Source organism: Pleurodeles waltl, chromosome 7 (assembly GCF_031143425.1).
Source record: "Pleurodeles waltl isolate 20211129_DDA chromosome 7, aPleWal1.hap1.20221129, whole genome shotgun sequence".
NCBI lineage: Eukaryota > Metazoa > Chordata > Amphibia > Caudata > Salamandridae > Pleurodeles > Pleurodeles waltl.
In genome coordinates, this window is record NC_090446.1 from 570,363,482 (window position 1) to 570,389,657 (window position 26,176).

General features: G+C 43.9%; 1 protein-coding gene across 1 annotated transcript in view; it reads left to right on the forward strand.

The window, feature by feature from the left end:
• PELO (pelota mRNA surveillance and ribosome rescue factor) overlaps positions 1-26,176 on the forward strand; it is a 193,922-nt gene that overhangs the window by 108,980 nt on the left and 58,766 nt on the right. Inside the window, exons 9-10 of the mRNA XM_069244350.1 lie at positions 7,571-7,644; positions 8,450-8,521. Of these exons, the coding sequence (XP_069100451.1) occupies positions 7,571-7,644; positions 8,450-8,521 (146 nt within the window). The remainder of the gene's footprint in view (positions 1-7,570; positions 7,645-8,449; positions 8,522-26,176) is intronic.

Below are 26,176 nucleotides of genomic sequence, written 5' to 3' on the forward strand. Positions count from 1 at the left end.
GTACACTGGGTTCCTCCTAAGCAGGTCCCCAGGGCCAGATCTCCTTCCCTAAATTGTACAGTTGTTTCTCCCAATTAGCACAACCTTTAGCACTCTCTGTTAGTCCCTAGTAAATGGTAGCCCTGGTACCTAGGGCCTGGGGTAGTAAAGAATGTCCCTTAGGGCTGCAACACAGATTGTGCCACCCTCAGGGACCTCTCATCAAACGCACACAGTGCATATGCAGGTTGCGTGTCTTGGTGCAGACAAAAGTGAAAACATGACCTGTCATATATCCCCGAATGCCAGGTTCTCTACCACTGCATGTGATATTTCTAAGTCACATCTACAGCAGCCCTACAGCCCTAAGTCAGTGTGTATTATATCACATGTGAGGACATAGCTGCATGATCAGATACGCCCTTGCAATGTCTTTATTGATTCTTAGACACAGTAAGTGGGAAGGGACTCCATTTTAGATGCATGTGCTGGACACTGGTCAATACGAGTTACCCAGCTACATGATGGCTTTTCTGAGCATAGGGATGTTTGGTATCAAACATCTCGTAATAATAAGCCCTCAATGATTCCAGTGATGGATTTTTTAATACATGCACCCAGAGGGCACCTTACAGGTGCCCCCTGAAAACCCAGCCGACTGCTAGTGTGTTGACTGACTGGTCTAAACCAGCACAGCGACCCTAGACAGATTTCTGATCACCTGAGGTGAGGGCCAGTGCTCTCGGAGGCCAGGAACAAAGCCTGGTCCAAGTGGAGGTGTTATCACCTCTTGCTGGCAGGATGGACAGTCCAGGGCGGGAAGTTTCAGAGGACCAGAGTCCTTTGTTATGCTACCCAGGTGTCTCCAGATGGCAGAAAACTACCCCACTGTCCTGAACCCACTCCTTGGCAGCAACATGCAGGAAAATTAATAGGAGATGTGCCCACATCATGCCAGTCCCAACCCTAAAGTGGTCCAGGTGGTATGGACATTACTTTTCAAATTCCTCCATCTTGTTTTTGACGGAATTAGCATTCTATGGTCAGAGTTATGCACTCTCCCCAGTGGAAGTGGTCATATAGAGGGTGTAGTCACCCTAAAGGTAGGCAACCCATTGACTGCTACCTGGCACTACCCTTAAGGCCCCTAAATTTTGTATTTAGGTGGCACCCCTGAACCCTAGAACTCAGATTCGACGGATCAAGAGAAAAAGGAAGAAGTAGAGTCACTCCCTGGCAAGAACAGCAGAAGAGCGAAGGACTTTTTGGCACAAAACCCTGCCCGGCTAAAAAGCTCTCGACCATCGCAACAGAATGACTTGTCCTGCAAAGGTGGAGAACTACCAAAGCAGCCTTGGGTAGCCTGCCAGCATCTTGCAAATTGCCACCAGTTTCCTTTAGAGTAGAGGAGCTAATTCCCTGAAGTTCGCAGGCACCAAAAAGCAGAGTCCAGTCCACCGTCTTAAAGCTCTCTGGCCAGACAAACATCGCAGATGACCAGGAAGAGGTACCAGTGCCCTGGAGGACCAGGACTCCCCACAGAGTGTGACGGCACCAGGGCCAACCGGAACTGTGCAGCACTAATTCCCGGGTACCAGATGCCCTGTACCAAGCACCAAAAGTGAGAGTTTATTCCGGATTCCCACTGCACCAGTACCAAGCAGCTGTCGAGGGACGTCAGCACAATTGAGATCCACTTTGTGTGTGGCCCAGCAGTCTTGATTTTGCCCCTGCCAACTTCTGGCGCTAACCGCAAGGAGCATCTTTGTGCACACAATCCACTCTCCATCCGAGCCGCCCAGCCCGGATCCCGAAGAACTGGCTGTGCCCTCTTGCTCTAAGGCCCCTTGCAACCCAAGCTCCTGTTTAGGATCTCTTGGACTTGTTGCAAAACCCACCTTTGAAGTCTGTTTCCTGCTGGCCCCCCTTCTCCACAGCGCCCAGCTACAACCTCCCCAGCGCCCTTCTCCCAGTGGAATTTGGGATGCTCTCGGCAAACTGCTGCTAGTACTTTGGGCCTTGGGCTCTACATCTCTAAACCCAGAAGGTGAACCCCTGAAACTGACTGTACTTACCTTTATGCATTATTAATTGTTCATCCCATATAATTGTATTGCATGTAAAAACACAGGTTTGAACTCTTTAATTACCTGTAAGAAATAATAACGAAAGCAAAAACGTACTCTTTTTTTACAAAGTTCTTGGTTTCAAAACATATATAAAAAGAAGTGTTTTTCTAAAGTGGTCTGGGATTTATTCTTTGAGTGTGTGTCTCATTTATTGCCTCATGTGAGTACAGCAAATGATTTGCACTGCCCTTTGATAAGCCTAACTGCTTGCACCCACACTACCACAAAATAGAGTGTTAGTATTATCTAATTTTGGCTCTGTCAACCAGTTGGGGTTTCACTGGACTCTGCATGGTGTACTTTGTTTTAGTGCACCATTTAAAGAGCTTTTGAATCTGAGTATACACCAGACCATTCTGGCCAATGGCTGGTGTGGGCTTACGAAGTTTTGTCGCACTGCGCCATTTATAAGCAACACAGAAAAGCCATTTCCTATAGAACCATGATCCTAACTGTAACTACCAAACTACCCAGTGGCATTTCAGGCTTTCAGAAGAGATTTAGAAGAATAATTACAGTGCAAATCTTCGACTCCTAGGGTTTGTCAAAGTGTGTAACCGACACCAAAATTGTTCCCTACAAAGGTATCTGTGAGATTTCATATAACAATACCTCTCTGCAGGCTTTAATGTAGAGTAATCGCAATCCACTCTTAAATGCCGATTTAACTTAATTTATGCTTTTTGCAATCAATATGCCAGGCATAATAAGGATTACCGCTTAGACTAAGAATGGAGCACACTTAGGAAGTAAATGAAGTTGCATTGTCTAATCAAGTCCATGTATTCTGAATTCTACTATAAAGTTTGGTGCAAACTCATGATAAAATCAAAAAAGAAAAGACAGCATATGTATATGGCAATGGTGTAGGTGTGTAATATCTCAAAGACTGTACTATTACAATTGTATTTTTTAATACAAAAGGAAAAAGTTACAGATATATTATACATGTATGACAACGGAAAAGTAAGAAACAAAACTACACAAAAAAACATCTATATGTGACCAAATCAGAAACAAACATAGATAACCCACATTTGACCCAAAACCTCTGGCCTAATCAGAGCCTAACAATATTCGACAACCCCACTGTCAAGTCATCATGCTCCAAAGAGTCCATAACGCAAACAAATAATGTCCAAATCATTAGCTTGTAGCACTGAAAGTTCTTATCATCCAATGTCGAGGATCAATGTATAGATTAATAATCCGATTGAATCCGATGTAGAAGGTCAATTTGTAGATTAGTGATCCAATACAGCCGACACGTGTTTCGTCCCCAAAGGGGACTTTATCAAGGCTTATTTCTCTGTACTAGTAAGAGTTAAGATCCCGTTTCCAGGTTTGAATTGGCCAAAACGTACGCACCAACACTGTACTCATTTATCTTTTATCTCCAATCGTACCATATTCAAATGTGACACAATTCACGCAGTGCCCAACCTTACCGGGGTTTCATTACAGTCGAGTCGAACGCCTTTCCGTATAGCTAACGTAATAAGGATTACCATAGGGCAAATCTTCTACTACTAGTTTTCATTAAGCAAGGGTTTCAGTAACCCACAAAAACAGTCATCTGCAAGATTACGTGTACCAAAATTCTAGGTGTGGGGGAAATGTAAATTATGATGGTATCAATCACTTAATTTCAGGATTTTCCCATCATCCAAAACTGTCACAATGAAAATCTTATAATCCCAGTGTTTGTAGAGTGGGTGTCCATCACCGAAACACTTAACTACTATGGGAATCTGTGGGATTACATGTAACTAACTACATGTCTACAACTTGTAACAGTGTGATAAAAATCCACTTGTTGAGGCCAATTGTCTTTAACAAATGTTTTTCACAATAAGTAAGCCAGACATACGGTCTTTGTCATACCTTTTTATACTAATCAAACCAGACCTATGGCATTTGTCATTGCAAATCCGTGCGTACCAATCAGATTTTTAGTTGGTATATCTGGCTTGTCACTATAACCAACACAGGCCTACTGTACTCAGTGTAAGTTTCTAATAAGGCAACCACTAGGCATACAGTCATTAAAATTACAACTGTATACATAATTAGAGATGCCAAAGCAAAATACTATCTCAGTGCAGATCTATTAAAGTGCACGTAAGTTTGCAACCATCAAGCATACAGTTCTACAATTGCAAAGACGTAGAAAAATACAGTTTGCGAAACAATTTTATTTTGTGTTTTTTATAGAGTGCATCATTCATCTCCAGGGGGCTATCACAGCGCTATAAAGCTCACTATTGTTCATCTTGGCGAGAAACCCCACAGTAGCCTCTCTCAATCAATACTTCTATAGCGCAGCTTATCATCTGTGGGGTCTCCAGGCGCTGCTGCGGGCTTACTGCTCACTTGAATAGCCAGGTCTTGAGGTCCTTCCTGAACTGCTTCAGTGATGCGGACTGTCCAAGTTTGAGTAGTATTGTGTTCCATGTCCGGGCTGCAAGGTAGGAGAAAGATCGTCCTGCTGCTGTGATTTTTTGGATTCTGGGAATGGCTGCGAGGGCAAGCTGAAAAGAAGAGAGTTGTCTGTTGAATGCACAGAAGGTGAGGCGGTGGTTGAGGTAGGCTGGTCCTGTGTTGTGTAGTTCCTTGTAGGTGTGCGTCATAAGCTGGAAGCTGATGCGTTTGTTGACCAGGAGCCAGTGTAGGCCTTTGTGGTGGGAAGAGATGTGGCTATGTCAAGGGATGTCCAGGATGAGCCTGGCTGCTGGATTCTCTGTAGTCTTGACTGCAGTTTCTTTGTGATGCCGGCATAGAGTGCATTGGCATAGTCCAGTTTGCTACTGATGGGTGTGTGGGTGACTCTCCTCATCGTCTCAGTGGGAATCAACTTAAAGATCCTTCAAAGGAGTCGAAGAGTGTGGAAGCATGACAAGACAGCGTTGACTTGACGGTCATGGACAGAGAGGAGTTGGGGTTGATGCACAGATTGCGTGCGTGATTGGTGGGAGCAGGGGCGTTTCCCAGGGCGGTAGGCCTCCAGGCATAGGGGGTGAAGCAGAGTACAAGGATCTCCGTCTTTTCTGAGTTGAGTTTGAGGCAGTTGGCTTCCATCCAGGTGGCGACTGCTCTCGTTCCATTGTGGAAATTTCTCTTGGCCTTTGCTGGGTTGTCCGTCAAGGAGAGGATCAGTTGGGTATCGTCAGCGTAGGAGACTATGTTTAGGCCGCGTTTTCTGATGATTTGGGCGAGCGGGCCACGTAAATGTTGAAGAGTGTCGGGCTGAGTGAGGATCCTTGTGGACTCCGCAGCATGTTTCTTTGTGTTCTGATGTGAACGGTGGTAGTCTGACACTCTGTTCTTCTGGTAAAGAAGGATCTTATCCAGTCCAGTACTTCATCGTGGATGCCGGTATCGTGGAGTCTGGCGCAGGAGTGGGAGACAGTGTCAAATGTGGTGGAGAGGTCGAGGAGGATGAGTACAGCCGTGTCTCTGTGGTCCAGTATGGCATGTATGTCATCTGTGGCTGTTTCTTTGGTACTGTGGTTGCTCCTGAATTCGGATTGGGATGGGTCTAGGATCTGGGGTGTCTCAAGTAATTTGATGAGTTGCTGGTTGAGGGCCTTTTCTGTTGCCTTGGCTGGGATTGGGAGCAGAGAGATGGGTCTGTAGATCAGACCGATGACATTTGACATCTGTTTCCCAATGCACCAACCAGGCCTATAGCTTGTCACCATAACCAACTCTTGCCTACTGTTTTGAGTGTCAACCTTTCCACAGGGAAATAATTAGGCTTACAGTAAAACAATTAGATAGGTTACATACTTACAGTTGGTGAAGAAAGATACTGTTCGATGGCATCTGTCGCTGTAGATACACATGGTATGCATGAGCTCGCCATCTGGTGTTGGGTCGGAGTGTTACTCTAAGAGGGCCTAACAAGGATTCTTACAGAGTAAATATTCTATATCCATGGTTTTTCTTTGGTAACCAATACCAAAACCCTTTTCTTGTACGGTAATCTGTTAGACTCCATGTAGGAAAGCACCAATCTGTAGCTTTAATATAGAGTAAATACAATCTGCCTTTAAATGCCTATTTACTGTAACATTTGGTTTTCACAATTAATATATCAGAACTACTGCCTTTTTCATACCATTTCATAATAAACAAATCAGGTTAATTACCATTATCATTGGTTTGTCACCATAATTAACCCAGTCCTGCTGCGATGAGAATACGCTTTTCTACAAGCCAAACATGCAATCAAGCACTGTTTTAAGTGGAAGTACATAATTTTGTCCTAGTCAGATCCTCTATTCATTTATACCGTAATGTGGGAGGACCCTAAGCCCCCCATCAACAGCTTGTTTTGTTGATCACATAAGGTCAAGAGCGAGCGGTGTTAAGGCAGAAATAAAAAGGCATCCCATACTGCTCTCCAGCCCATAACTACACTAATCTAAAGGCAGTGACGGAAAGTGAAGAGGCTCCCTGCTGCTGCCAGAGAAAAACAAACACCTTAAATTATCTACTTCTCTGGATGCTCCATAACAATCTTGCGTGCCATGTTTCTGACCCAGAAAGTTCAAGTGCTATCCCATTTTAAGCTTGATACTTTATACGTGTCAGAGCTCTACTGCTGCTGACTCTTGCACCTGGATAAATAATATAATCACAGCCATGAATAAGGGAAACACCATTTCTGTAAAAGCACACAACCTCTACCGAATCACAACACGTACTCCTGTCCACCAACATGGGGGCGGCGCCAAAGCCCCTCTGTAATACTCCTGAAAACATTTTTAGGTTGATCACACTAGGTCTGGAGACAGATACCCTGTCACAAGGGACCAAAAAATGACATTGTAAAATTCATAGGGCACCTGTTGCTCATTCTGAGGGTGGGGTTTTTGTGAGCAGGTAGTCATCTTGGATTGGAGGGGGTTCCATCCTAGAAGGCACACACAAGTTGCTAATTCATATTTGGTTCCTGCGATGGCACACTCCTGTCCTCCCAGTTTGAGTCCAGGTGTTGCTGCTCCTCCTTTGCATCCTGGGGAATTCATGCGCATGTTGTGTTTTCCTATTCATCCAGGGCTTACCTTGAAAGAGGAGGCAAGACCATGGTTGCTTTGCCTCACACCTAAAAATATCTCGCAGAGAAGCACCAATTATTCTTATGCTGTGTATCATTTGTGTGAGCCTTTTTCCCATGTCACCTCGCAAGAGCTATGCTGTGTATTAAGGGCTCCATCTCATTACATGTAAATGTGATCACATTCCGCATACCTCGCCATAACTTTAATGATGCTTTGATACTGAAAACATTGCCTGTTTCTTTGAGCAGTTGTAGTAAACGACTCACCTCCAACAGCCGTAATTCGTTTACTCACTTGCAGATGTTACTGTGTTGTACCATGGGGGGATGGTCACATCACTCACGGTTAACTTAATAGGCAGCAGCTTATCCCACCCCTTTCTTCCTCTCATTGCAGGCAGCAGGAGAAGTCAAAGCTTTGGAAGAGTTCTACAAAATGTTGCAGCACGAGCCGGACCGAGCTTTCTACGGGTGGGTTAAATAGAAGCGTGTGTGGGGGTTGGGCAGACCGCTGATCTGAAAATAACAATGAAGAGTGGCTGGCAGTCCATGTCTTGTAAGGAAGGGAGGCAAACCCACCTTCTGATGAGTCCAGAATGAGACACTTAGGGATGAAGGTGGGGAGTGTGGTGTATCCCACCTGGTGCGTGTGGAAAAGGACAGACTCCGGCACTATTCTGCTTCCAAATAATTCTGCAATTGATTTATTAGAAATATGCCTTCAGTGCCACACCCTTAGCCCCGCAGAGATGAGTCGGTGACGTTAATTATACATAATTGGCACTTGCCTCAGTCTTGCTCCTGGGTGTACATTAGAGTTTGATATGTATGGCTTCAGTTCTGGAGTGAGATGATACAGTTGGAAAGTGATAAACTGACATGACTAAAGAGGTTAGGGAGTTTGTGGGTTTGACAGTGGAGTGCCTGAGATGTGCTGATTGACGTACGTAGGTCAATGAGTTTAGTTGCCCCGGCACAATCGTGAAGCCTTGTTCCTGTGGTTGTAGGTGTACGTATACACGAGTCTTACAGCAAGTATTGTGCCCAGACTTGAGACTTCCTGCCTCTTTGTTTGGCCAAGCTAGGAGGAAGCATATTAAACCACCTGTGGCCTTCTTCCTGCATGTAGTTGTGATGTTGAGTCTTGCAGGGAGTCTAGTGGACAATTGTGTTTGTGCGTGTATGTGTCTCTGCCCATGCATGTGTAGGAGATGTTCAAGTAGACAAACATGCAATCCTGTATACTTATGCCTGTGCTTTCTCCACCTCCCTGCAGGATTAAGCATGTGGAGAAAGCAAACGAGGCGATGGCGGTGGACACCTTGATGATCAGTGACTCCCTCTTCAGGTACAACCTGTCACAGTTTGGTCTGTCATCCTTCTTTCAGTGCGATTTGTGACTCCCCTGTTTGAGCTTGGATAGTATGCTTCTTTTAGCCAAATAACCACTAAGCAGCAGTATTTAGGTTTTCTGTGTAGCACACCATTCAGGCCATGGTGGTCTTCAGGGGAGAAAGCTCTTTTCAGTAAGACACAGGCCAACACCTGGAGATTCACTTGCGTCCACAGCATAGGAAACCCTATTGCCTACTGTGTTCCCTTCATTTCAATTTCGAGCTGTGAACTTTTGAACTCTGCTCCGTTGACTGATGTACGCGTGCTCTGTTTGAATATTCCGTTTTCTTCTGCCATTGGAGCTGCTCTGAATACAGGCCAGTCCTGATTCTGTGTCCTGACACTTGGCTGTCACTGGGAGATGTACACATACGATTAAGTAGACCAATGTAAGACAGCTGGAAGGTACAGGTCTCTTTTTTTGTCCCGTTTCAGTTGGATCAGTTATGAAGTTCTATGACGAAGGATATTTCCAGAGCCAAAAATGAATAACATTCATCTGACTGCTGAGCACAGGTTCTCCTTCCTGGGCCCCGTCTTATTAGTATAAAATATAGAATGAGTCTTAAGTTAGGTGGCGATTTTGGTGGCAGTAAATATTTTTCAATGTGATTCTTATTGTTAACTTGGCTTGAAATACCCACATGTTCACTCACAGTTGACCTAAATATTGTGTTGATTCTGGATATGGAATTGTGTTTGCTTGGCGCCCACTAGGAGGCACAGACCCCTCTTTGCACTTCCTAACGACCAAGCCTACAATCACTGAAACTCCTCCTTCAACATGATACGAGTCCCAGAAAATGGGTGGGCCTAGACAGGGGATTGCAAATCTGCCATTCGGCACTCTCATAGGCCGTTCTGCAAAAGGTGGTCCATCTCCGACACTGGGAATTCTCTGCTCCCTGTATTCTGACAGAGTAACAAAGACGAGGCAAGATTCCTTTCAAGTGGTCTCACTGGTGGTGGTGTTGGGTCAGAGGCTGCCCTGAGGTAAGAAAAGGAGGCCACTACATCATGTTCTGGAGAATCCTCCTTCCGTGGGGGATTCTGGGAAACAGTAGAAGTTATTTTAAAGAACTGGGCTAGGTTTAAGCCCCAATTTTTATTCTGTTAAATGTTTCAAAATCCTTTCAGGACTCATCTTTAGTTTTTCCGATCTAGGCCAGCTAACTAGTAGAACAGCTCATGCACCAATATGCTTCTTATTGTGCTAGGGTGGCAAATAAATTAATGCAAATAAAGCCTAGTTCACCAAACTAGACTCCCCGGAGCTGTTGGTACTAAACTGCCTCCGTTCCACAGCCCAGGAAGCAATGCACAAGGCAACATAGGGCTTGTTCAGGCTCTTCCTGAAGGAGTGCCTGTACTGTCTTCAAGGCACTGTCGCCTGTACTGTCATCAAGACACTGTTGCCTGTACTGTCTTCAAGGCACTGTCGCCTATACTGTCATCAAGGCACTGTCCATCTTCAGCCGAGAGCTTATTTTAAAACAAATTGCGACAGTCAGTTTCCTGGGGCGCCAGTGTAGTCAGAGTTACTGGGCTCCATTTGCATTATTCAAAGTCATTTATCACTGGTGTCCTAAAGCAACAGTACTGTAGGACCCCCAAACTCGACAACCAAGTACTCCTCTCCAGCACTTGACTCTCTCTGTGGGTAGCAACACAGAGCCGTCCAAGGCTTACTCAAGAAGGTGAGGTGGATTAGACTTTCATAGTACAGTTTACACTGTAATGCCAGTTAATCAGATCAACGCCCACTCAGTGATTTACCTTATAAAAGAAAAGTACCTTTAATACACGTGAGAAAGGTAATAATTACACTTAAACATAAAATACACACTAAAAACCAGTAGTCTTTACAACTTTCTGGGTCAGAGTTCTGACCCCCAACAGTATTACAGCACACAGACACAAAGCTCTTTAAAATGAGGTAACATTTCAATGTACACACCAGATTACACAGAGTTACTCTTTAAAGCTAGTGCAACAGTACCAATAGTTGTTTTGAAGTCAAATGTTCCTGGTCCACCCACCGTTCAACTCTAAAAGGACACATGTGCCCACCCTTCACTGGAGAGGATACTTCTCTGCTGGTGTCAGGGGTACAGTTGGGGATACCTGGTATCTTGGCACAGTTACTGGAGTCCCCCTAGTCCAGTAGTCTTTGGGCTAGCTGTAGGAGAGTAATGGCTGGTCAGGGTGTTAATACACTCGATATCCTCAGATGGCACAAAAAGGGCGGGGACCAGTTCCACAGAGCCCACTGGACTCAGTCTAGAGTTTCTAATAGTAGGGTACCCACTTGGACACTGCTGCTTGCTACTAGTGCTGGCACAGGGAAGGACAAATCTGGAGACTATGCAGGTCCCAGTGCAGGGGTCAAGGGTTCAGATTGTAAGTTATTCTACAGGGCACTCTTCTCCCAACTACAGATTTTACCTGGAAGCACCCACAGGCTCCCACAGCACAGGGGAGGAGTTGGGGGCAAAGAGTCTCACCTGCAGTGACGGTAAGGGGTTTCTCCTGTCTCCCTCGATGTTGCTGTGCAGCATGTTTCCTTATCTTGAACAGCTACCTGGAGTTTTCTAGTGCTTTAAAGTGCCAAACACCTCCCAGTTCTTACAGAGAGCTTGTTCTCTCCTGGAATTCATTTTGATGAGCTGAAGCCAAGCAACATCTGTTCAACTAGTAAATTCCTTTCCTCAGGCAATCCTTCATAGAGATATATTTCAAGCCTAGACTCTGACAGGGAGAGAGACAGTCCAAGGGATCCCATTCTTGGATATCTACTTATTGCACAACTGTGTGTGCCTCCAACCCTCTGGCATATTTCCTGCATATTCACTGTGTGATCAGTGCATGAGGACAGCCTGCAGCCCTCCACGCTGGTCTCTCGATACCTGTTTGGGCAAGCCCATGTTAATTAACACCCAGAAAACCATGACCATCACCCAGCAGAAGGGAAGAGGTGCGTCCCAACGCAGGTCGAAGCTAAGTACTGATAAGTGCTGGTCCTTCCCCAACCCATCAAGCTTCTGCATGTACTCAGAAGGGGCAGGGAAAGGTAGAATGTCCAACAGATATAAGCTCATCTTACAGTAAACACAACTCGCCATTTAGTGTGCATACTCGGTCTCAGCTCACATTTCTGTCCATGAAATAGGCAAAAAGAACCCAGGTAAGGGAACATCCAAAGAATTTACCTGGAGGGACTGGTAGCCAGCTCTTCTTATGGGACACGAGTACCTCCAAATATAGAATAATGCTACCACCACTGTCAGTCTACCACAGCCTGGGCAGAGAGAGCAGTAGCTACTCTGTCTAAAAGACGGGTGCACTTTGTATGCTCCCTTGACCTCAGAACCAAGCTCTAGGTTCTCAGTCCACGTAAACAGCGAGAAGTTAGTAGACATGTGTGATTTTCTGGTATCTGAGGCAAAAATAGAAACTCCTACAGCAAATTCCCAGTACCTCGACAATAGTGCTGCATAGGGTAAGGAGACACACCCTCCAAAACCATGCAGAAGACTTCCTCCCCAACATCTAAATATCTTTTTACCATAAAGGATGTGTGTGTATGGCACGTGTCACAAATGTATCATGCACACAAATGGATGTTAGACACTGAAATCCTCAGAAGCTGGCAAGAAAACACTCTTGTTTAATACCATTAAGGCCATTTTGATTGCTTGCTGGTATCTGCAGCAAGTGTGTTAATTAATACTAATTATTTTCACTTACTAGCTAAACCTATTTTGATTAAACTGAGCCCCTGAGCCATGGAGTAACATTGTGCTGTACATGTGGATGTGTATATATTACACAGTGGCAGTCACCAATGTGAAGATATAGTTAGGGCCTAGTTACTGTAGCAAGTTATTTTTTTTGTTTTACTAATAACTAAGAGCCAGATGTAGCAAACAGTCTGCACGTCACAAAGCACAAAACCTCTTTTGCGATTCGGTAACCTGGTTACCGAATCGCAAAACGGGTTTGCAAGTTGCAATTAGGAAGGGGAGTCCCCTTCCTAATTGCGAGTCGCAGTGCAGTGCCAGATTGCTTTGGGACTGCGAACACGGTCCCAAAGCAATCAAAGTTTGCACCCATTTGAAATGGGTGGTACCCCATTCGCAAAAGGGAAGGGGTCCCCATGGGACCCCTTCCCCTTTGTGAATGGAACTGCAAAAAAAATTTCAGAGCAGGCAGTGGTCCTATGGACCACTGCCTGCTCTGAAAAAATTAAACGAAAAAGTTTAATTTTTTAGTTTTGTAATGCATCTCGTTCTCCTTTAAGGAAAACAGGCTGCATTACAAAAAAAAAAAAAACTGCTTTATTTAAAAACAGTCACAGACATGGTGGTCTGCTGTCTCCAGCAGGCCACCATCCCTGTATGTGCCGCGGGTCTCAAGGGGGTCGCAAATTGCGACCCATCTCATGAATATTAATGAGGTGGGCCTTTGCAACCCCCTTGCGAGTCGCAGATGGTGTCAGGGACACCATCCTACATTCCAATTTGCAAGTCGCAAATTGGAATATACCTACATCTGGCCCTTAGGCACTGTTTGACAAAACGTCATATTCCTTTCCAAAAAATTCATGCACCACAATTGCTTCCTGGAAACTCTTGGAGTGGTCCCTCTAGCATGGGACTGTAAAAAGAAGGGTCCCAAAACACAGTTTCCCCATGCAAATTCCATAGGGCAGTTTTAACAGCACTACAGCACAAATTGCTGAACAGAATTACACCAAAATGTGGCCGAAAGCTAGATCTTTACCCAAAAAGTGTGCGTTTTGTGATTTGATGTAATTCTTTTCAATAGTTTTTGAGGAAATTACGGTTCATAACTTATAGATGTCTGGACCACTGTGCTGAAAATCAAAATTTAAAGCGTTGTGATTGACTAAAGGGCCTCATTTATTATTCACAGCTCCGGGCCAGGAGCTCCCCTTAATGGCATTCATGGTCTAATTTGTATATTGTTTCTGCATTGTGGCCAGCCCAGTCTGGGCCAGGGCACTATCAATACGTCACAAAAGTGTTGTGGGGGTCTGCAGGGAGAGCCCCCCCACCCTCCAAAATTCATTTATACAAACCAGTAGACCTGTATATTGCCGTGGTCACCTCTAGACAAGGCCAGTAGGCATGCCTTTTTATATATTGATGTGGTGAGTGTAGGAAGCTGGCTCTTTCTATAGTGGACCAAAATGAGGTACACTGTGCAGAGTCCAAGCAAATCCCATAGGTATCACAGAGGCACAAATGACAACCCAAATGCTCTCTTTTATGGTATTGTGGGCAGGCAGTTATATCAGAGGATAGTGCTAAGCATGTAAGACACACACACATTCAGTGAGACACACACTTGGAGATATCCAACACCAATTTATAAAAATAACGCATATTTTTATAGAAATTTAGATCACCGGAATCAGGTGAGTACTTTTTGAGATAGGAATTTTTAGAGTTGACAGTGCAGTTTTTGGGATCTGTAATGTTAACCTATGGGGTAAAACCTGTACTGCTTTCAGGCACTTCACAGCGACTCACAAGACTATTCTCCAGGGCTTATGGTGAGTATGGGGCAGGGTCCAAGGCCACACCAACGGGTCACCTCAGGAAGCTCTTGTTTGTCCAGGTGCTGAGGTATGTTGTGGCTTTGGGTGTCCCATTCACTTTAATGGGAAGTGGTCTGGTCGGAAAGTTGCTGCAAGTTTGGACTGGAAGGTCAGTCTGGGGTAACCCACAGGGGGGCTCGACTCTTCAGGTCCTACGGCATGTGGGGATATCGTTGGTTCACTTCTTGGGCTGCAGGGATGAGGTGGAGTGGTGTCTTTTGGTGTTGGGTCTGGTGCTGGAGTTACTCACCGTGGGAGGGGGGGCCACAGAACTATGCTACAGGTGTAGACTGGGAGTCCAGGCTAACCAAACCAACAAGTAGGTCTCATGGAGGCTGGGAGACATGGGGAAACCCTTGTTTCACTTCTCCTTGGTCCGGTGCGGACGGGTGCAGCGGTGTCCTGAGGCATCGGGTCTTTGTCTCCAGGTCACATGCGCTGTAAGGTGGGGGTGGTATGCAGATTCAGACTCTATACGCCGTCGGGAAGTCCAAGATGGGCAAACTCAGAGGGGCTTCGTCTCTGGAGGACCTGTGAACCATACTGACACCGTTGCTTACTTCAGGTCGAGCTAGGTGGGTCGGTGCAGTGGTGATGTCTGGCGTCTGTTTTTTAGCAGTCCCGTTCCTCACAGTTTTTTTTTTTTTTTTTTTTTTGCTGTGGCTGCAGATGCAGGGAAGCTGCTCCTGTGCTCCACAGAAGTTCTTCTTGGTGATTTGCGTAGCATTGGCAGCTAACTCTCTGGGTTTCTTGGAGGCTGCAGCGGCAGGTCAGGTCAATTGCTCATCGAGGCTGGGTGCAGCAGGCAAGCTAGCAGAGTTGGCACCAAGTCCATCGTGTTCCTCGGTTCTTGGGTTAAGCATGTTTCTTGTCTACTCCTTTTGTGTCTAGCGAAGAAATGATGTGCTGGTATCAGGGGGATCCTCTAAATATTCATTTTAAGGGGATGTTAAGGGGAATGAACGGGAGTAGCCAATGGACTCCTTACCTTTGGGCCACTACACCCCCTAGATGACCACTTCCATTGGGGAGTGGGCATCACCCTGTCCTAGAATTCCTAATTCCACCACACACAAGATGGTGGAATTCCTAAGGCTGTGTTCATCTCAAGCTGGCCACCCTAGGTGTGTGTCCAGGCTGGAAATGCAACTTGCCTCCTGTGTAGCTAATTTCCCCCCTGTCCAGGTACCAGAAGGGCCCTGGATGGGGGGAGGGATTAGGGGGGACTGTGCATCTTCCTCGGAGGAAGGCCATATCTGCATACCAAAGGTGGTGGGCTTATTTGAAGCTCCCCTGCTTTGGAATGCAGATTTGTGGGTCATCCTGTTTGGAGGGGTGTGTTAATACCCTTGCCAGAGTAGGATTTGTTTCTGATCTCCAGAGAGCAAAGGCTTTCACCCCTGGGGTCAGAACGTTGTCTGTTGGTGGCAGCTAGTCAAGTGAGCCCACCAGCAGTTGGTGTGTTTTAGGGGGCACCTGCAAGGTGCCCCCTGGGTATATGTATTAATAAATTCACCACTGGCATAAGTGAGGGTTTATTAATACAAGATGTTTGATACCAAACATCCCTATTTTCAGTGAAGCCACATGTAGCTCGGGAACTCGTCTTGACCAGCTTCCACCACATGTATTTAAAATGGCTTCACAGTTCATTTACCATGTATAAGAATTGACAAAGATGTAGCAGGGGCATATCTGCTCTTGCAGATATGTCCACACATGTAATGTAATGCTTCCTGTCTTAAGGCTGTAAGGCCCTGGTGTAGAGGTGGTTTATAAATATTACCTGCAGTGTTTAGGGGCATGGCACACAGGCTGTGTGTCATGTTTTTTTTTCACTTTTGGGAGCACCTTGTCAGGCAGCCAGCTGTGGCAGTCTGCATGTGGTTGGTGTTGAGTCCCTTAGAGTGGCACAAGGGATGCTGCAGCTCTTGGGGATCCTCTTTAGTACCTAGGCCCTAGTTACCAGAGGTACCATTTACTAGGGACTTACAGAGGTGCTAAAGGGACCTGGCCACTTGGGGCTCAAGTGACTAAGGGGGTGATTCTGATTCTGGCGGGCGGTGGAGGCCGCCCGCCAGAATTCCGCCCCCATTATACCGCTCCGCGGTCAGAAGACCGCGAGGGTATTATGAGTTTTTCCCTGGGCTGGCGGGCGGTCTCCAAAAGACCGCCCGCCAGCCCAGGGAAAAACTCCCTTCCCACGAGGATGCCGGCTCGTAATCGAGCCGGCGGAGTGGGAAGGTGCGACGGGTGCAGTGGCACCCGTCGCGTATTTCAGTGTCTGCAAGGCAGACACTGAAATACTTTGCGGGGCCCTCTTACGGGGGCCCCTGCCGTGCCCATGCCATTGGCATGGGCACGGCAGGGGCCCCCAGGGGCCCCGCGACCCCCCCTACCGCCATCCTGTTCATGGCGGCTTTCCCGCCATGAACAGGATGGCGGTAGGGGGGGTCAGAATCCTCATGGCGGCGGAGCGCGCTCCGCCGCCATGAAGGATTCCCCCGAGCAGCGGTAAGTCGGCGGGAGCCCGCCGACTTGCCGCTTCTGACCGCGGCTGAACTGCCGCGGTCAGAATGCTCGTGGGAGCACCGCCAGCCTGTTGGCGGTGCTCCCGTGGTCGGTGGCGAATGACCCCCTAAGTGTCTTGTTTTGGGTAAGAAACATTGGCACTGAAGACCTGGTTAGCAGTAACCCAGTGCACTTCAGTCAAAGTTGCATCAAAAACCAGGCAAAAAATGGGGGGTACTTCTACCAGAACCCAGCTTCCTGCTTAAAATGACACCCTTTTATTTTGTCATGAGCGCTCTCATTGGCTAGCTGTTCCATGGAAGGGGGTCAGGGGTGGGTGCCTCCAGTGGGTAAGAACATACTTGCGTTAAAACAAAAATCCTAGAAATTCACTGGAAAAAAAACAAAGATTAAAGTGGCGTTATAGCTAGGTAAGGTAACAATATCTTACTTTACCTTACAAAAAACTGAGAAATTCAATGTTGAAGTAATGTTATATTTAGGTGGAAATATTGAAGTAATGTTATATTTAGGTGGAAATGTCAGTTAGAAAATGCAATTTTAAACCTAAAAACACTGAAATTCACCAGTTTTTGTTTACTGAGCAAACTATAATGTTCGCCCCTACCATGACCTGTTCTATAACATTATCCACTAATCTTTTTGTTCAGTTTATTCTATAACTTTACAGACTTAAAAATAAGTACTAAATGGTTGGTGCAGAATCATTTAAAACAAAAATTACATAAACATACGTGCTTATATCAAATAGTTCCACTGTAGCTCTCTCCCTCTAGACACACTATCTCACTGTGCACATCCTTCGCCATGTGCACAAGTTTTCAAGGAGAGCCCCCAACCTCCAGACACTGTAGGTCCATTATGCGCCAAAGCTCCTACTACGCACATCTTTCGTCCTCTGCGTAGCTGTTTACAGAGAGCCCACTTCCTTTAGACACATAAGCACCAATAGGTGATCCGGTCTCCTTTATATAATGTTGATGTGCTGACCCCTTGATAAAGCCAGTAGTGCCCTTGCTTGTTATATTTTGACCCTTTGACAAAGACAGTAGGTCTGCCTACCTTCAAATGACACATTTTATATATATTGTTACATAACGTAGCTGTGCACGCTCCCAGGCAGTAAGGCACAGGGCATGGCCTCAGGTCACTCCCTGCACCAAATCCCACGCAAATGCACAGCAGGGGTTTATTACTCCCCGAGGGCTGTGACATTCATTCGAAAAAAAACAAAGGTTAAAGTGGTAGCATAGTTAGGAATTGTAATATTATGTTACTTTACCTTACAAATTCACAGAAAAAACAAAGGTTAAAGGGACATTTTAGTTAGGTAAAAACATCAGTTGAAACACATCCTTTTAAACAAACGAAACCACTGAAATTTCACCAACTATGGTGATCTCAAGTAACTATAAATAATGCCCTAAACTAATTACAACTCGCATCCTTACCCTGCACTGCTTGCCACCTCACATATACCATCACGCATGGCGTTCTATGACTTTATTGACATTACTGCTACACCTGAAATGACATCATTTATGACAAAGCAGTCGTTCTGCCCACTTCCAGTTACAAGAACATTGGAAAAGATCGTCCTCTCTCTTACTCAAGTCTTTGCTTCCTGTGTGTGGATCAAGGAATGTCTGTAAGCCACATCCTGAACAGGATTTCTGGAATGTTTTCACCCATCTCTTCTTGGGGCAGAAGGTGTCTCCTGGAAGAACTGAATTCCCTAAAAGGACAGAAGCGGAAAACTGAAAACCTTAGACCACCTAGACCAGGGCACAGAATTCAGGATAATGGCTGTGCCTGTAGGGAGAGCTGCATAGACTTAATACCCATTGGAGATACGCCACTGGCATCAACTTTCCTGACTGGATCCCTAGACACCCGCCCCGAACAACGTGGGAACAATAACGGTTACAAAAAAACTATTGCCAGCCCCCATGTCGGAACTTCTAAAAAGTAAACAAGCAGAGCCCGCCCGTGGTCCCTAATTAACTGACCCTTGTCTAGCTCTTTTGTGGTCTATGGTCGTCCTTGAGCTCCGCTTCCTTAGCCATTGGTTATTTTTGGTTACCTACTGCCCTCTAGTGGGCACGTTTGATAGTAAAAATCCCAAACGTTTTATAATAGTGCTGAATATTTTGCCCCCGCCCACCTTAATTTCCTTATTTTTTTCATATTTTCTTCAGAACTAATATTACATTTTGTTCTTATTACTTAGGTTGGGGTCTGACGTTTTTTATTTTTGTTCGCTTTTCTTTAATTGTTGTGCACACTAACTCAATTCTCCTGTTGTGCTGGTTTGTCCACAAAAAGTTCATATTTAACTATTTTTTGCCCTCACTCACCATTAGATGGTAATTGTGGGCTGACTGGAAAGCCCTTAGCAAAGCACTGTTGTATTTTTCGGTCCAATGAGACTTCTAGAGTCAAATATTTCAACCATTATTGGGTTACTCCTAAGAGATATGGGGATACTGAAATCCTGTATGCCATAGTAAGAAGTCAGCCCACGAGTCTTTATCTATTGTCATGTCACTGGATTCTAATCCCAGCCTGCATGCTTTATCCACAGAGATGTTTTTGCTGAGATAACAATATAAGTGCACTGAGCCGGATATCGGTGCCAAAAAGCTCAAGGAGAGGCTTACCTTTATTCTCATGCCTAGAATACGCAATAATATGCCAAACATGTCTTCCCAAAAGCTGACAAGTGCTGGACAGGTCATGAGCATGTGCCCGGTCGGTGGCTCTGTTCTCTCTAAACCATTTACAACTTGGCACTGAACACTTGGCGAATTTTGCTATCTTCCTTATGGTCAGTTAAATTCTGTGGAGCTTATAAAAATTATTATTCTTTTAGGTAGTAGGTCCTATAATGGAGTAAAGAATACTAAGAGATGCTTGCCATAAATGTGTCTGCTCTGATGTTGACACGTATCCTTCCCAGGGTTGTAGCGGGTCTTCAACTTCCTGTCCTTTGCTTTTATTAGCTCCCAGTGCTGCAAGCGCACCTCCATTTTTATCTGTGATGGATCCTGTATTCTCTCCTCATATTTCCAAACTTCGCATACCGCCCACTTTTGTGTGAACCACTAGGATATTAATTGAAGGTATTTGAACGTTGAGATTGTACCACTTTACGCCTCAGTTAGCACCTTGCCTCCCATTGATTATCCAGTTGCCCCAATGTACTAGGCCTTCCTCTCTTAGTGAGAGGCTAAAATTGGCTTCCAGAAAAGCCGGCGTACCAGGGGAATGCTAGGTGGGAGCAAATGTTGTGTAGTATTCAATCCTTAGTATCTTTCTCAGGTTACGCCAGAACCTCTGAAGTAGCTTGCAGTGCCTTCAGACAAACTTTGTTTGAAGAAAATGGGATCACTAAATTTATGCATGAAACTTTCCCGGCACTGTTACTTTATCAAAGAGGAGAATACCCTTACTCTACGTGAATCATCAAACCTGAACTAAAGTATTCTACAGTTCTTAAACCGGAAGCAGTAGCAATACATCTGCACACCAGGGAGTGCCAAACCGCAAGCTTCCTTCTCAACTATTTCCAGCTTGTCTCTTGCCCTTGGATGCCCATATAGAACTGCACAGCTTAACCGGAATCTTTGCAAATATGTTAATGTGTTAATCGGCATTTTGATCAAGTTCGTTCATATATTGTCAGAGGGAGATTCCTCCATTTATGCAGTAGCTCACTGATCGCTTTTATCTTCCTCAGATTACATATTGGTAACTCCTCAAGTTTTTGTGTAACTACGATGCCCAAATACCTGATCTCAGATTGCGGTTTTTTATAACTAATATTTGCTAAATTCCTGCCCATTATTTTGGTTTTTGACTTATTAATTGAACACCAAAATGTGTCTGTAATCTCTTCCATTCAGGAGACCGTTTTACTTGAAACTTTAGTGTAGAAAATATCATCTGCGTACACAGCAATCTTGTTCTCAGAAATCCTGAGTATGGAACAGTCCCTTCATCCTTTCTACAGGCTTGTGCGTGGTGTATGTGTAACCCAAACAGTACCAGGGAGAATGGGAGTACCTGCTGTGTACCTCTAAAACTGTTAAATAACTGTGGCTAACAGGTCAGAATATGAAGTCTCCCTATGAATAGAGAATACTAGAAGGTGCGTAAGGCCATGGATGTGTGCACCCAGCAGAAAGCCTTTCTGGTCTAGATGAATATCATTTCCAGCTGTCATTGAGAGTCTTACTGCAAAAATCCATGGGTTAATCTTAGAACCATAATTGAGGAGAGATATTGATCCGTAGCAATCTGCTTTTATCGTATCTTTATTGCGTTTAAAAATGAAAGTGATTGGAGCATTGTTCCAACTCGGGGGTATCTCCACCTTGTTTGAATGTGTTATGTTAAAAATGCTCCCAAACTTGAATTGTAATGTCTTTCAGCACTTTATAAAGTTCTACTGGAAGGGAATTGGGGCCAGCTGCCTTCCCACTGCTTGATGAATTGACTCTGCTCTAAGATCACTTCTGCTGTTTTTTCTGTAATGATAATTTTCCATCTCACTCTGCTAAGACCAGAAGTTGTTTATCTTCTAGCCATTCTGTTAAGAATAAAAGGTCAGGGCTGTTTGTCTTTGTATAAAAATTCCAAAACACCTGGTTCAAGTTGCTTGAGATCATCTGATGTATTACCCTCTTCATCCACTATTACTTTACCAATATAAATCTTGGTCTTGTCTGCTCCTATTTTCCACACCAGCGTTTGGTCACTCTCTTCCCCATATTCATAACATGCCAACTGACTCACATGCCACTTAGCTCTCAATCTACTCTTTCTTAATTCCTTAAAGACCTCTTATTTCTCGAAAAACTTTTGCCTCTTGACCTTTGTTTACTCCAGAGAGGTAGACTCCAAAAAAGGAGTTCTCTAAGTCATGATTTTTTTCCTCATGCTTCCTGTCTTCCTTTCGGGTGTTCCATGCTTTTAGTGATCCCACTATATGCAGTATCCCACATATGCATGCCTTAAAGACATCCCATACCATTGCTGGGGAACAGCAGTCTCAATATTATTTCCAAAATATTGTTTGCTTTGCTCTCCCAGCTTGTGCATTATCTGGGGATCGGCCAAAAGTATCTGGGTTACTGTCCATCTAACCTCTGTTTTCAATTCAGGGCATTGTAGTGTTAAGGGGACAGCAGAGTGATCAGAACAAAGGACCAGGATATACCTGACTTCTTTCACTTTAAGTGCTAAAGTGTTAGCTACAAGAAATAGTTCTATTCTGGAGAAGCTACAGTATATTTTTTTACTGTAAAAGGTATATCCCCTGTTAAAACCAGATACTTTACACCAAGCATCATATAAACCATAATGCGGCATCAGGTTTTTTAACGTCTTCGCTACCGTAGGAGTATTTGTTCCCTGCCCTTTGGTTGAACTATCTAGCTCACTGTCTTGGAGGGTGTTAAAACTCCCCTGATCACAGTGGGGATTGGGGACTCTAGTAAATTCGAACAGAGAGTGTTAAGAGGAGCTGTGATGTCACAGTTTGGACCATAGTATCCTGCACAAGTACAAATTATCCTTCCACCTCTAAGCTTCCAAATGACTCATCTACCTGTTGTGTTAGACCTTTTAAAATACAGAGCAATCTCCGCTATTTTTTCTCAGTAGGAATTGCCACCCTTAAGAATTAATTGCTTGATTAGCGCTTACTGTTTGGTTTACCCAACTCTGTTTACGAAAAATGGCCTTAATCTGATGAAGTCAAATGTGTTTCCTCCAATATAAAAACCTGGGCTTCATTATCCCGCATATACTGTTCTGTCAGTCTTTTCTTTTGTTTAGTATGAAGGTCATTAACATGGCAGGTCAATATCATTATCTCCCTCATCATTTCTCTCGCTCAAAGTATGCAATATTTTCTGCCCTTTATTAGAATGATGGTGAAGAGGGTGAGAGAGCGTAGCTTATATAATCTATATTAACATGAAATGTTTATGAATTAATGTGTGATGATGCTGCATAGAAACTGTATTAGTATATTTTGCTAAAACGTGCACTTGAAATGTGACCACGGGGAGTGGCCGTCAATGTATACCTGGACTAATGAAAACTACTAATGTTTATGAATTATTGTAGTTGAATAGTTTTATTTTAATTATTAATGATTATGTTATTGAAGTTTTTTGTTTTTGCTAAATAAGTTTTGTAGGCCTTAAGTTAGCATGAGCCGAAGCTTAGCTGCCTGGCTCTCATATTAAATGTGCTTTCTAAACGTGCAGTGTGCTGACTTGCAAAAGGACATGACCTCTTGTTTTCTTCGAACTAGAAGCTGAATGTAACCATAGTAGATCCGTTCTCATGAAATTCATATTGCTTGTAGACATGTACTAGCTAAAAGGCAACAGTGTAGATTAATGTAATGTACAAGGTCGCTCAGATCGGTACAGACAATGGAGCTACTGACCAAAAGATGTGCAAAGAATTACAGAAGGATGAAATCATACCAGACGTGCTACCTCTGAAGACGTCAATCACATGGACCAATAAACTGTCTGTGAACTAATGTGGGGTGAAAGATTTATTGAGATAGTGGGGTGCAACATCCGTCCAATCAAGTTTTAGGGGAATGTACAACGAAAAAGGGATGAAAACCTATGACACGCGGAGCCATTTAGATTGGTTAGGGAAATGCTGTTGATTTGATCCAGAAACTTTGTCACTCTGTTTGGTGGCTTATTGGTTTTACTTAAACCATACTCTTCCTTAGATTGCCCATTTTACACTACCTCCTTATGAGGGAAGTGCCCCTTTTCCTCCTGAGAGCTGAGTTTTGACTGATGATGAATCAACTGATGTCCTGAAGACGAAGATTGAACCTGAGTGCTGACCCAAACCTTGGAGGGTAACTATGACAATGAAATTGTGATTTGTCTGTTTGCTTTTCCTTTCTAGGTACCAACTGCTTATTTTGACAGAGATCATAGCTATATGTTTTCCAAATTGGTGTTCTAAATTGTTTTGCATGAAGCCCAACATGCCAATGCTAATTAGAGGTTAGTTCAGAGGGATTCACTAAAACTGACGCAAATAGACAAACGACTGAATCAATGCTGTGTTGGCGATATTCTGCTAAAGATAGTTTATGTTCAAGCCGTGTTATGTTCTGATGTTTATGATTCTTGCTTTGATGAAGTCTTATCAGAGTTGCCATATCGTGACGATGCTATTGTGTTTCTTGGTTGTGAGATTAATAAATCTGCTTTTAGAATTGTAATCAATAGGGAATAAATCTCATAAAATACTACTAAACTGGTGTGGTTATTCATGACTGCAGAGTCATGGTGGTGTCCTGACTTGAATAATGCCTTTGACTAAAGTAAAATGCATTGTGATAATAAATATTGATGACATTATTGACGTATTGATTGACATATTGATTAACTATCTCGTCCTAAGGTGTCTCTCAACTGGGTCAAAAGATTCATTGGCCTAAAACGAGTCCTGATGTGTAATAAATTATCATAGAGGGACGCGTTAACAAGGGCATTTTTTATACATTTTCCCTAACCTGCTCCCCATCAAATGCCCCCCATCCCAACCCTCCCCCTGTGGAACTTCCCAAAATGCTGTGGCATATTACTGTATGCCTATTTAGATCCATGCCTACAGGAGGAACCTTTAACTAATGTAAGATTTTTTTTTTGTGAATGGAACCATGTGGAAAGCGCAGATGGGGGGGAGTAAACCTAACCTCAGCAAGTATAAAGGACTAAATTGTTCTGATCAACATTGTTTCCCCTTCCCTCTCCTGTCCTCTCCTCTCCCCACGAAGAACAGTATGGTAATTTGCTTGTGTTGTGAGTTGTTCCCACCCATACAATCTTTACCTGATTTATCCTATAAAAAATGTTTGTTGAGCACATGTGGGAACAACAAAAGCATGGTGGTTGTCTGTATGATTTTAATTTATTTTCTAAGTGAGACATTTAATTCACTGTAGATAATTAATTCACGCTCCCACAGACTTAGGCCCTCCAAAGCTCATATTGTCCCCTACCCGGGAAAGACAATTGTAACTGATTCACCAGAGCTAGCTTTATTCTTAGTTCTTAATGCAGAGCTCTTTTTACACCAGAGTTTTTTCTGTGTTCTTTTGCCTGCTCTTTAATACAGCAAAATGATATATTTGATTGTATTGTTTCATTTAATTAAAACCATAACGATTGTGCATCTTATATATTAGTTAAATACATTTTACTACAATTAAAATTCCTTTACAAAATGGACATCTTTAAAATTAAAAGGTTTCTTGACATTAACATCTCTCCAGTGCTTTTAAAGTGGAGTGTGCACAGCAAATTATCTTTTAACTATCCACAGCCCTCCTAGGCTCTAGAAGTGGAAAGTCCAGGTGCTCGACTATGACGTCCTGTTCATTAATACCCTAAAGGTTTAAAAGAGTTTGAAAAGTGCTCTTAATATTAAAACATCTATAATTTAAATCTAGCTAAAGTGCTTAAAATGTGCTTGTCACCCCAACAGCTATAATTCGACACATCACATTTTTTAAACTATTGAACATTGTCAGACTAAAGTGCCTTTGGTGCGCTTGTGCACCCAACATCAGTAATAGTTCCTTTACAGATGCCCAGAGTGCAAGTGCTGTATCAATAGCAAATACTAACAAAGATAGCAGCTATTAGTTCAAAGAGATTAAATAATAAACTGTTTTAATAACTATTCCAATGAGCTAAGAACATATGCACCACTTTTACTGCAGCGCTAGAGCCTCAAACCTAACAAACGTGCGGATTCTGTGGATTGAAGCAAGCTGCTATGGCTGCTCTACAAGTCTCGAACCCTCTATTATTAAACGTTCTCTTGAGAAGCCTCCTCCGGATGTCATACAGACATGGACAAGCACAGATTATATGAATGAGAACTTCCTTGTGGCGTTTGCAATGCCTACCTTGCGCTGGACTTGAATTCCTCCATACTGGAATGTTTGCTGTAGTTGGTAAATTGCCCAATCGCATTATCAATAGCTGGTTTTTCATTAGCGGCGAGTATGGTATGGAAAGGTATGCAGCCAGCTCTAGTTTGACATAGTGCCTTGTAACCATCCACGCGTGGGAGCAGGCACTGAATTTAGTTTTATCTTGAATGAAAGACCAAGGTTTGCTGGCCTTATTGGCACCTTTTGTGAATGTGTTATATGAAGGTGCTGCCACCCACAGCTCCTGCAGATGTAGTTGACTAATGAATGACTGTAGATATTTGTTATAGGTTGACTGCAGGTCAGTTTCCAAAGCCAACCACAGGGCGTTGTTTAATTTATCAGCTGAGCGACTAATTTTATACCAGATCTTTATTGTCTCAGCTTTTGCTGTCAGGTCTTGCCAAACTAACCTTAATTCCAAATGAAGCTGCGCTGGCGAGGTTGATTGAGATAGT